Raw genomic sequence first — 12,195 nt, 5'->3', positions numbered from 1 at the left:
CAAAATGACACTAACTGAAACTCTTAACAAAAGCCCATATATTTATTCTCAATAAGAGTGTCAAGTTCTATTGGTATTTAATTATAATACAATGAAGGAGAATAAAAATATTTCATTATAATTTCATTCTAACCCAAAAGGCATATTTGTGAAGCAAAATAACACCTCATACAATTTTTTGCCAATTATTATACTTGGCACATTAAACATTTTAGGTATAAGCATATGTAGCCGAATTTCACATTTTTGAAAAATAAAGAATTAAAAAGTATTCAGGAAATAACATTTGACCAACTCATTGCTGTGTAATGTACTGTATTGTAGAGATTTAATAATATGTAATAATATGTATAAATGTAATAATGTTATACTGTATCTGAAGGTATAAGCTAATATAAAAAGATTAAATAGATTTACCAGTGAAAATATTGATTAGCATGTGATTATAACAATCAAATTATACAGCAAGATAATAATTGGGGCAGTGGTGGCTTAGGCTCTGGGTTACTGAATGGAAGGTTGGGGGGTTCAAGCCCCAGCACTGCCAAGCTGCCACTGTTGGGCCTTTGAGCAAGGCCCTTAACCCTCTCTGCTCCAGGGGCGCTGTATCATGGCTGACCCTGTGCTCTGACCCCAACTTCATAACATGCTGGGGTATGCGAAGAAAAGAATTTTACTGTGCATATGCATATGTGACCAATAAAGACGCATTACTCATTACTCATTACTCATTAATGAAACGTTTTTTTAATCAAAAGACTTTCTTAAGATGTAAAAAAAAAAAAAAAAAAAGTTTAATTATAACCAGCGGGGTCTGGCAATTTTAAACATTATAAAGTAATTAAACTATCCTATCTTAATCACATTTTAGCGTGCCATTCTAATACATATTATTGTTAATGTACAATTTTATTGTTAGTATATGACATGAAAAGACTGCATCCACCTTTTCTGTTGTAATGTGAATGAAAACAGTTTCAGAATATGCAACCGCACAGCTAGGCATATCTAGGAGTCCAGTATTATCACTGTGGTATATATTTATTTGCATATTTTATTTTGTTCCTTCCAAGCAGGTACCTCAATTGCAATAAATGATTACCTTTATAACTTCTTGTAATTTGTAGATGCTACAAATAAGTATTTATTGCTTAATTTTCATTGCAATTAGTTAAAATGAACATCTACACTGTAAACAAACACAAAAAAAAAATGAAGATTAAATTTTTCCCATTCATTTATGCACTGTTTTTGTCTGTAATTTCATTGTTGTCCAGTTCTGGTTTCACAGTCCTGAAGTCATGAAGAATTAGATTTTAGTTCTTTTAGAAGAACCCACTGTTGTGGCAGTTTTTGATCAGTGGCTTTTAGATAAATCACTTGCCAATAAACAAACAAACAAAAAAAATGCAATTGATAAAAATAAAATTTAAATGGAAATGCTATGGAACCAAAGTTTATACTCTTTGGGATAAAACAGCTCTCTCCATTCATACTATTTCAATGGTATTGGTTAGACATTATCTGTCTCAATAGATACTGATGAACTGTTCAGAGAAGAGATTCAATTTTACTGTCAATATCATCGCTGAGTGAGCCTCCCAGATCAAAGAGTTGATTGATGTTAACAGTAGACATAGAAAGAAAATCAGGATGGTTCCCCGCTTCTTCTTCTGTCCAAGGACTCTGTAAAAATTCTGTGGCTAAGAATGTCTCTTTGTCAAGGTCTACATCACGGTCCTTTTGTGTTTCTATTAGCATGTTACTTTCTGTAGTATTGACAGAGGCCTCCAGGGAGTTAACATGAATGCCATGTACCATGAGGTTCTGATCTTGTGGTATTGGGCTCAGAGGACCACACTCATTCAGGCTCAAATCCCCATTTAGGGCTGAATTTAGCAGAGCATCCCAGTCAAAATTACCCTTAAGAGATCCCAGAACCTTTGGTTCCTCCATGGCCAGCAGTGGGGAGCTTGAGCGGCACAGAGCTTTGGCACTTCCAGCCCGGTGGCCATATGGCTGTTTTCTTTTGTGGCCTTTTACTGCGCTCCAGCAATCAGATAAAGTGGTTTCTGCTAGGCGAGGGTCCCAGTTCTGGTCAAGTCCAGTGACTTCCTCAAATTCTTCTAAGAGCTGCTGTGACTCAGGATCAACATGGAGAAAACCCGTGACATCTGTTGGCACAGTAGTAACTGGCTGTGAGATCATTCTGAGTTGATTTTTAAAAGCTGGGTTAATCTGTACTGGAGGCATCCTTCGCTTCTTATAAGCCCCAGTCAGAAGACGTTCAGCATATTCCGGATCAATCTTCCAGAAGCCACCCTTTCCAGGCTCATCCTTCTGCCTTGGAACTTTTATGAAGCATTTATTCAGTGAGAGATTGTGACGGATGGAATTCTGAAATAATTTATTTGGAGAGAAGACAAAACCACAACAACAACTTTCATTAATCACTTTGTGAAATTCATGCTATTCCTTAATTATAGTTAGCAAAGCAGAACGTACACTGTTGGGAAGTTCTCTGCTCATTCTCTATTTTAATCAACACCATCATAGACTGAAAAACTACCACAAAGAAGCTATACTTGAATGAAGCAGTGACCCTTTGATCTTAGTTAAACATTATATCTTAATGTTTTGGGTTAGAGTGGCTAAAAACTGAGGAAATGTCTGGCTAATCCTCAGAAAGCTAGAGGGATAATTAATCATTCACCAACAAGTGTTTTTTTTATTATTATTATTTCTCAAGAAAATCCCAAATTGAATTAGTACATCTGATGACTAAACTGACTGAATTTCTTTCCTTTTATATAGAATCAGGCTACAGATCACCTATGCTTTTCTTCAATGCCACTTTATTTGTATGGGACCTCAAATCGTATGAAAGAGTCATTGTGCTCAGCAGAGGTTTGTTTCTATCCACCGACCAAAGGGTCTGATATGGATGCTATTATAATTGCTCTTTCTCGCTCACTGTAGTATAGTATAGTAGTATGCTCAAATTTAGTTCTGTCAAGTTTTTGGATACATGTGCTTCATTTAGCTTTTTGAAGTGGCAACTAAAATTGGAAACAAAGTGGTCACTATAATCAACTCTAGGAGAACAGCCTAACTTACCTGCCAGGTGGGGTCAGCATGGCGGAAGTAGCAGAAGTTGTCAGTGATCCATTTATAGATACAGGAGAGTGTGATTTTGCTTTTCTTGCTTGCCTGCATAGCCATGCAAATTAGGGTGGCATATGAGTATGGTGGCTTGACGTGAGGGTTTGTCTTGTAGTCAACCTCATCTGGGCAGTGTCCATGTGCAACCAAGCTGGGCAGAGTGCACAGGGCAGGAACTGCTGTTGCTATGGGCTTACCAGGGGTCAGTGGCATGCCTATGGAGGCAAGGTCGCCTGCTAGAGGAGATGCAGGAGCTTCTCCACCCAGCTGCTGCTCAAAGAGTTTGCTCTGATGTTGGCTAGTAGAAATCAATTGTTGCCTTCCACTGTCACTAAGGATAGAGAACTCTTGCAACCACTGCAGACTGGTCAGACTGTCATCCAGGTTGTCAGTACTGCTGTTGTTGAAACCGCTGCTTTCGATTAGGTCCTTTGTAGCAGGACTGGCTACTTTTTCCTCCAGCCCCACTGAGCCCTTGGGCCACAAATCTATACAGCTCAATGACAGCATGTCCCACTGTCACCTTTCAATTCACTTCTCCAACACACACACCTGCACACAAAACACTCACATGCACATCTAGTCCCCAGCCAGTTTTAATTATGCAGGATGCAAACATTAACTGGAACATATCAAAGTAGCTCAGTTAAAAGTATAAGCCTGAGGTTCTAAGAATATTTCTGTAAAATTTTATATAAGAATGGTATGGAGACAGCTATGATCAAGCCACTCCAAGCTCCCCTAAATTACACGGCTGACTGAAGGTCATAGAATTTCCCAGAACAGTCACAGCTAGCTGTGCAGGCTGTCTGAGAAAGTCTTCCAAAAGGAAAATCTTCCAACAACTCAAGTACTCCCATCCACCACACTGACCTAACACACTTATCTAGGCATTAAAAAAAATTGGTTACATGATTTGAAACACGATGTAGAATTTTATATTATATTATATTATATTATTATATTATAATATATATATATATATATATATATATATATATATATATATATATATATATATATATATATATATATATATATATATATATATATATATATATATATATATAAAATTCTACTTAATTTAAAACAAAAAAAAAAACACTTCGGTGAAACTCACCTGATATGTCGTTTAAATCCTTATTAGGACTGGCGTGTCACGTTGAGGCCAAAGTAGAAAGACTTAATGGTTAGCGTTGATGCGCGCGGTTCGCTCCCGCGTCTCCGGTACAAGGGGGTCTAAATACGTGCGCTGCTCTCGGAGAAACCTGCGTGCCTCGGGGGGGAGGGGGGTTGCGGGTCAACCGGGGGGGTCCATTTAATACCTGCTGTAGGAGGCTTGTCCAGCAACTATAGCAACGCTACACCCCCTTGTAAACAGCTTCGCGTGTTTCTATTGGCTCGTAAGTTGCTATAGAGCTTAGTTTTATCACTCCCTCACACACAGGTTCGCTTGTCACGCTAGTGAATTCGAACTGACTGGCAAAATAGTGGGCTGGGCGGAGGCAAATAAGATGAGATTTTTTCCTTCTCTTTTTCTCGTACGCGGCTCGCGACTCTCCAGCCATGCTTACCAGTTGTTCAAGTGCCAATTTATTTTTCCTCTACTTTTTTACTTCTTATCTCTGGTAATATGTGCATTCCTTCACAAGCATCTTACTGACACGTCTGGGGTGTGTTATAATAATATAATTCTGTTTATTTTTCATTTAAGCTGAATTGCTACTAAAATTGTAATGACTAGACGTGAAAGAAAATGAGCATCAGACAGAACTTTCATATTATTGACAGCGTAAAATACCACAGTAGAATTAAATTTTTAATAAGATAGGTAAAGTTCATCACAACAAACTGATCGGTAAAGCCAGTCTGAAAGTTTAAAATAGTTATCAGTTTGAAATTTGAAGGTACTGTGCAGTTTTAAGAAAGAAAGACAGATAGATAGGTTGCCAATACTTGTAGAGTTGACTAGATTATAGACAGATAGATAGAAAGAAAGAAAGAATGAATACCAGTAATTGTAGACTTAGAGTGCATTCACACATACTGCGACTGGAGACCATTCTTTTTAAATGAGAGCTGGCAACTTCCGGTGACATTAGCAACAGCGACCATTGGCAACTAAATGTGGGTGTGTCCAGCAACTTTGAAAGTTGAGAAAAGTTTAACTTTATGCAAATTTGGAGCAACTTGGTGCAGCGACAACCAATGGGAGTGAAGGCAGTAGAGTGCACGTGATCCGTAGCCACCCGTGTGCACTAACAGAAGCAGCGCCATTACAGCAGTAGCCAATTACCTTAGCTTAGCTTAGGATCTTAGCTGGTTTAAAGCCAAACAAATAATAATAAAAGAAATAATAATGAAACACACTCACTTTTGTTGCAATTGAGCAAAATCCTAGTGTACCTCCTATCTTGGGTGAAGCATCTAGCTTGTCACTGCTTCGGTGCCTGGGAACGAGCAGCACCAAGCCAGACACCTCACCCAGGAAACACAGAGGCTACAGCCGAAGAGCTGTGGTCCGGTTCCTGGTCACCATCGAATTTATAGTGAATGACAACCTGACGGTGATGCTCACTTACTGAGATAAGAGCTACACCTGGATTTTGCTAAAAAATGAGTGTGTTTCATTATTATTATTTAGCTTTAAGCATGCTAAGGCCATAAGCTAAAGCAATAAGCTAAGCTAACTGGCACTTGCGCTTTTGCCACAGATAGATGGCCACAATGGCAAAAAGCACACACTGCTTCTCCTTCTTCTTGTAGGATGTGATGCATATATAGACTGATGAATTTTATACAAGATCGCTCTCCCTCCAGAATGTTTATTTTTAGCGACAAGATAACTGGTTTGTTGTAAAAAGTGGAATGTTAGTTGTGAATGCTAGTTTGGGGGATTTTTCATTTTCCGCTATGGGAATACCGGGTGTCCGATAGAGCATGACCAGCCTGATCAGCCTGAAGGATTATGCTGAGTTTGGTGGAAGTATCTTGAAAGCTCCTGGAAAGCGAAGTGTTATAACAGTGAAGTAAGTCAGTAGGAATTTTGGCCACTTTGAGCTTCACTACTGGGAATTCTGCAATTCTGATCAATTAGAAAAGTCATAGCAACTCGAGTCAGGCTGAAGGTCTCTACCAAGTTTGGTGCATGTAGCTTGAATGGTCTGGGAGAAGTAGCAATTATAAAGCAAAACAGTATATTGACTTTCTCAAGCCAAGATAATAATAATAATAATAATAATAATAATAATAATAATAATAATAACAACAACAACAACTAAATAGGTCAAGTTTGTCATGACAAACTTTGATGTTGGCTTGACAAAGCAAGTCTGAAACTTAGTTATCAATTTGAAATCTGAAGCTGATATGGGGCCAATACATCTAGAGTTGGATAACTGGACAAATAGGGTTCCACTACTTTTAGAGTTGGATAGATAGGGTGCCAAAACTTTATAACCCTTAACTACTTCACTGAGATAGATGTAAAAACAGGAGAGCAGCGAGGTGATACAGCCAGCAGACATCTAATTCTGTTTGCTCACTGGCTATAACTTTGCAGTCTCATTCCACACTACAGACGATGTAGTGGTACACTACAGTGTAAAATCAGAAAAAAATCATGAAAAGCATTTAAAAAACAAAACAAAACAAAACAAACAGGAGTTGTGTGGCATTTTGATGTGATGTCAGGTGGCACGTTTTCCCTGTTTACAGCAATCTTTTATTATTGCCTGGTATATTGTGGCCAAGTTACAGCAAGGTTACAGCAAGACTAAAATATACTGTAAAATATTCCCGCTCAATCAAAATTACCCAGAATGCAATGTAAACTAAGGTATTTTACTGTATTGTTGAATTGTGGTATGTACTGTAAGATTTTACAGTACTGTGCAGCTAAATCTACAGTGACATCTAACAGTGTAGACCTGGCTTATACACATCGCATTTCTGAATTTTCGCCAGAAATGTCCAGAAAATGGCATTATTCCGTATGGCCCCATAGAGAATAATAGGAAATATTGGACCCTCCCTAACTCCCACAACTTTAGTGACACAGACATGAATGACATGTCCAAGTGTTCGGCTTGGTCCAGAGAACAGGAAATCCCATTTGGGAATCGATCCCACATGCATGTTTCATGGAATTACCCATCTGAATTCCCAATACACAATAATGTAAAATATTTTTTTAATAACAAAAAAAAAAAGACTATAATAGGCAAACAGAGACACTGTTTCAGATTTACTATCTCCATATGAAATATTTTACACCTAACAAGTTTTACTTAAGCACTATTCAGATGGGACTAGTTTTCTAAACATAGTTTGACTTACAATTCTTATCACCCGACGTCTGTGATTCCATGTACTGATCCGGATGGGACTAACATCTGCGTGTTTATTGCAGAGGTGTGTCTGTTTTGTACATCTGGGCGTTGCAGAAGATCACATGCTCTGGATGCGTGCATTGTGTGTATAAGTACTTTTAAATTTAAAAAGTGAAATTTCTTAATGTATTGATTTAATTTTATTTTATTAAAATTAGTTATTTAAAAAAAACATACTAAAATAAACTTCACATGATTTTATAGAACTGGCTGCTTGTAATAAACCCACTGAAATAAAGATGTGATTACTTATATAATTAAAACATTATATAATTGAGTGCAGAAATTAAGGTGAGTAATCACCTGACACTGATATTACAGTGGCCAGTCTTAACAATTTACGTGATTTGGCTCTTCTTGTTGATTTTATTTTTTTATTTCTTCACTGGATAGCAAAACCATCTACATTCATACTGAATTGCATGCAGCAAGCAGAAAATGCGTGGATAAAAGCTTCTACTGTAGTTCATGTTGGCCAGAACACACAAGGAAAAGCGTTGTGAAAAAAATATAATCTGCAATCACAGACCTTCGCATCGGAGGGGATTATATTTCTCAGAGGATCACTGAGTTAGGCGAAAAACAGTATATGATTCACTCTTTAATTTTTACAGAGGTTGTGTGAGAAAAACACAGATTTGACAGATTCGGACGGGATTAAAATCGCAAAGTATGTCTCTGAAACGCAAATTTCTCTAACGTGCCCCTGGAAAACTAGTCCCGTCCGAATAGGACTTTAGACACACGGATCATACCTCAAATCACTCAGAATCTTCGGGATATGTGTGCGATTACTTTCCTCACCATTCCCATGTTTGTCCCATGCGAAATTCCTGATGAAATATCCCACATACACACTCACTGAGAAATCAATAGTAAGAAACAAGAGGCCATAAACTAATCACCAAGCTACTGTAGCCATGTCATACATCAAAACAATCGGCTCAGTGAAGAAAATTGCAATATGGGGGTTGACAATATCCTCAACTCAGTGTGCAGAAATGCATTACGGGTATTTTAGTGATGACACAAACATGTTAACCCTCAAAATAAGTGGAATCACAAATCTACCTCAACATTGACGTGACATATCAAAACACTCAGCTCAACCAGGAGAATTGCATTATGGGTATTCTAATAACGTCACATGATGTCACATGCACGTTAACCGCCAAAATAAGTGGAATCACAAAACTACCTCAACATTGGCGGGACATATCAAAACACTCAGCTCAATGCGGAGAATTGCATTATGGGTTTTCTAGTGATTTCACGTGTGCAACTGCATGCATGTGTCGAATGAGGCAATTTGCATTTTTGGGGATGACAATACCCTCAACTCAGTATGCAGAAATGCTTTATGGGTATTTTAGTGTTGTCACGTGCATGTTAATCCCCAAAATAAGTGGAATCACAAAACCGCAATACGTAGCTCCCCCTACTGACCGGCATGTGCAGCTGCATGTTGGTGTTGAATTTTGCACTGCCAACACCACTCACATTTTCTTCAGAAAATGTTAATTTTTAATTTAAATTTTAATATATAAAAATATTTTTATTATATCACAGTAATTAGCCAGTGATTCTTTTTGATTTATAAAATAATTATATTATTATGTATTTTGCCTTGCAGCTGACACTACATCATAACTACGTTGCTTCCTGACCATTCACATTCGAGAATCCAAAGGTGCTGGAGTACATACAATTAATAGTTTCAAGTAAAATATTGAAACCTGTAATTACATATTTCAGTGGAATATGAATTAAATGTGATTATTTAAATGTGATTTTTTTTCCCTTTTAACCTTTTTGAGCAACCATACTAGAGAAATCTATAGCTTTTCCTGTGGTTGAGATACAGTATGTGCAAAAAAAAAATTATTTCAGTTCAGCAAAGCTTGTAGTTTTCAGAAATATATAAAGAAGGGTCACCACACATTTACTAGAATTATAAGCACATGATACTAAGTGAAATGCCACAGCAGCAGACAATTGAAAGTTCTTAACTACAGATATATTTTTTTGCTTAACTTTCATTTGCCATTGTTTGCTTCCATGCAGTTTGGAATGACAGGTTTGTGCCTTTACTGCCTGTATTAATAATTTTATCCTCATCTGACATAGCTTATATTATGTGCTTATTAGTACATACATCAAACACAGTAAAAAGCACAAGGAAAACCCAGATTTCACTTTACAAACTGATTGGAAATACTCAACATTATCCAATAGCTGGTGAATTTGATAAAGAATAGAATTTATTTTGATAGAGATAAAACTGTTAAATACAGTTGGGTATATGAGTATTTGGACAGTGAAAAAAACTTTTCTGACTTTTTCCTCTGTACACCACCATGGATTTGAAATGAAGAAATCAAGATGTGATTGAAATGTAGACTTTCAACTTTACTTCAAGGGGTTTATCAGAAATATTGCATTACCAGTTAGGAATTACAGCCATTTTTTTTACATTGTCCCTCCATTTTCACAGACTCAAATGTAATTGGACAATTAACTGATAAGCAGAGTCATGGCCAGATGTGTCCTGTTTCCTCATTTTCTCATGAAAAAGTAAGGAGATAAAAGGTCTGGAGTTGATTTTCTAAGTGGTCTAAGTCTTGAAGGTCTAAGTGTTGAATTTGCTGTTCATGGGAACTCTCAATATGAGATCCAAAGAGCTGTCAATGCAAGTGAATGGGCCATCATTAATCTGAAAAAATGAAACAGACCTATCAGAGAGATAATCAATATTATTCACATCACCTGTCAGTCGCTTTAATGTTATGTCTGATTGGTGTATATATTTATGTATGTATGTACAGTCATATGAAAAAAATAAGTGCACCCCATGGAAATTGTTGACTTTTTTGACATATCTGGACAAGCAAACATTTGATCATCTTTAAAACAGCGCCTATTAATGAAATTGATATACTTGAACAAAACCACAAGGATAACTAGCCTTTTAAATCGTTTATTCAACAGAATTATCAATAAATGTGATATCCCTCTGTGGAAAAAATAAGTTCACCCTTGGCCTCAGAAGCTAGCATTATCCCCTTTAGCAGAAATAACTTATTGTACGTATTTTGCATAATTGTCCACCAGGCTTGCTTGAATTTTTTTTTACCACTCTGCCATGCAATATTCTTTCAGTTGCAAGATGTTTGATGTTTTTTTTTTAATGTACTGCCCGTTTCAAAAGCCCCACAACATTTCAATGGGATTCAAATCCGGGCTTTGACTAGGCCATTCCATAACCCTCCATTTCTTCTTTTTGAGCCATTCCTTGGTGGATTTTCTAGTGTGCTTAGGATCATTATTTTGTTGAAAGGTCCACTTTCAGTTCAACCTCAACTTTCAGACATGACCTCACATTATCTTCAAGCACTCTTTGATATGATCCATAATTTATAGTTGAATCAATGAATGCAAGCTGTCCAGCCTCTTAGGCAGCGAAGCAACTCCAAACCATAACAGTTCCACCACCATTTTTCAAAGTTGGTATGAGGTGCTTCTCTGGCTGTCATTGGTCTGCACCAAACATGTCTGCTGTTACTGTGGCCAAACAACTCTATCTTTGATTTGTCTGTACAGAGCACATTATTCCAAAAAGGCCTGGTCTTTGCCTATATGTTCATTGGCAAAATATAGTCTTGCAAAGGCTTTTTCCTGGCATGCCTCCAATGCAGGTCAAATTTGTGCAATCTCTTTCTGATTGTAGAAGCATGCACTTTTACACCAACAGTTGCAAGGCTTACTAGCAGATTCTGTGATTAAATTTTGGGGCTCTTGGGGACTTTTTGCATCACACGGTTTTGGGCTGAAGTTTCTGGGATGGCCAGTCCTGGACAAATTGGCAGCAATTTGAAATTGACAACAATCAACTATTTCCATGGGGTGTACTTATTTTTTCATATGACTATATGTATGTATGTATGTATGTATGTATGTATGTGTAGACAATTATTAGCCATAACATTAAAATCACTGAGAGATGAAGTGAATAACAATGATTATCTTACTACAATGGCACCTACCAAAGGGTGGGATATATTAGGCAGCAAGTGTAGAGACAGTTTTCACAGTTGATGTATTGTAAGCAGGAAAAATGGGAAAGTGTAAGGATCTGAGCAACAAAGGTCAAATTATGATGACTGGGTCAGAGCATCTCCAGAACAGCAGGTCTTGTGGGGTGTTCCCGGTCCGAAGTGGTTAATATCTATGAAAAGTGGTACAAGAAAGGACAACTGGTGTACCGGTGACAGGGTCATGAGCACCCAAGGCGCAGTGATACTTATGGCGAGCAAAGGCTAGACCGTCTGGTCCGATCACATAGGAGTGCTACTGTAGCACAAATTGCTGAAAATGTTAATGCTGGCTATGGTAGAAAAGTGTCAGAACACAAACTGCATCGCAGCTTGCTGCATATGGGGTTGCATAGCCGCAGAGCAGTCAGAGTGCCCATGCTGACCTCTATCCACCGCTGAAAGCACCTACAATAGACATGTGAGCATCAGAACTTGAGTATGGAGCAATAGAAGAAGGTGGCCTGGTCTGATGAATCATGTTTTCTTTTACATCGTGGATAGCCGACTATGGGAAGAGGGCAAGCCAGCGGAGGCAGCATGATGCTCTG

At 37.7% G+C, this 12,195-nt stretch overlaps 1 protein-coding gene across 1 annotated transcript; it reads right to left on the bottom strand.

The window, feature by feature from the left end:
• Positions 1-295: 295 nt before the first annotated feature.
• On the bottom strand, positions 296-3,714 carry LOC128622521 (forkhead box protein J1-A-like). Its single transcript, XM_053649108.1, has 2 exons — positions 3,118-3,714; positions 296-2,397 (listed from the first exon to the last, which is right to left on the bottom strand). The coding sequence occupies exons 1-2, from the start codon at positions 3,670-3,672 to the stop codon at positions 1,552-1,554; spliced, it is 1,401 nt and encodes a 466-aa protein (XP_053505083.1). The 5' UTR covers positions 3,673-3,714; the 3' UTR covers positions 296-1,551.
• Between the last annotated feature and the right edge of the window lie 8,481 nt (positions 3,715-12,195).

This window comes from Ictalurus furcatus, chromosome 2 (assembly GCF_023375685.1).
Source record: "Ictalurus furcatus strain D&B chromosome 2, Billie_1.0, whole genome shotgun sequence".
In the NCBI taxonomy this organism is placed as follows: Eukaryota; Metazoa; Chordata; class Actinopteri; order Siluriformes; family Ictaluridae; genus Ictalurus; species Ictalurus furcatus.
Note: the sequence above shows the minus strand (reverse complement) of the source record. Positions and strands in the feature narration are given on the sequence as shown.

Bases quoted from the DNA above. Each gene is read 5' to 3' on its own strand.
- LOC128622521 (XM_053649108.1), bottom strand. From the start codon at position 3,672: ATGCTGTCATTGAGCTGTATAGATTTGTGGCCCAAGGGCTCAGTGGGG. The intron at 2,398-3,117 runs GTAAGTTAGGCT...AAATTATTTCAG, and splicing joins ATGCTGACCCCACCTGGCAG to AATTCCATCCGTCACAATCT.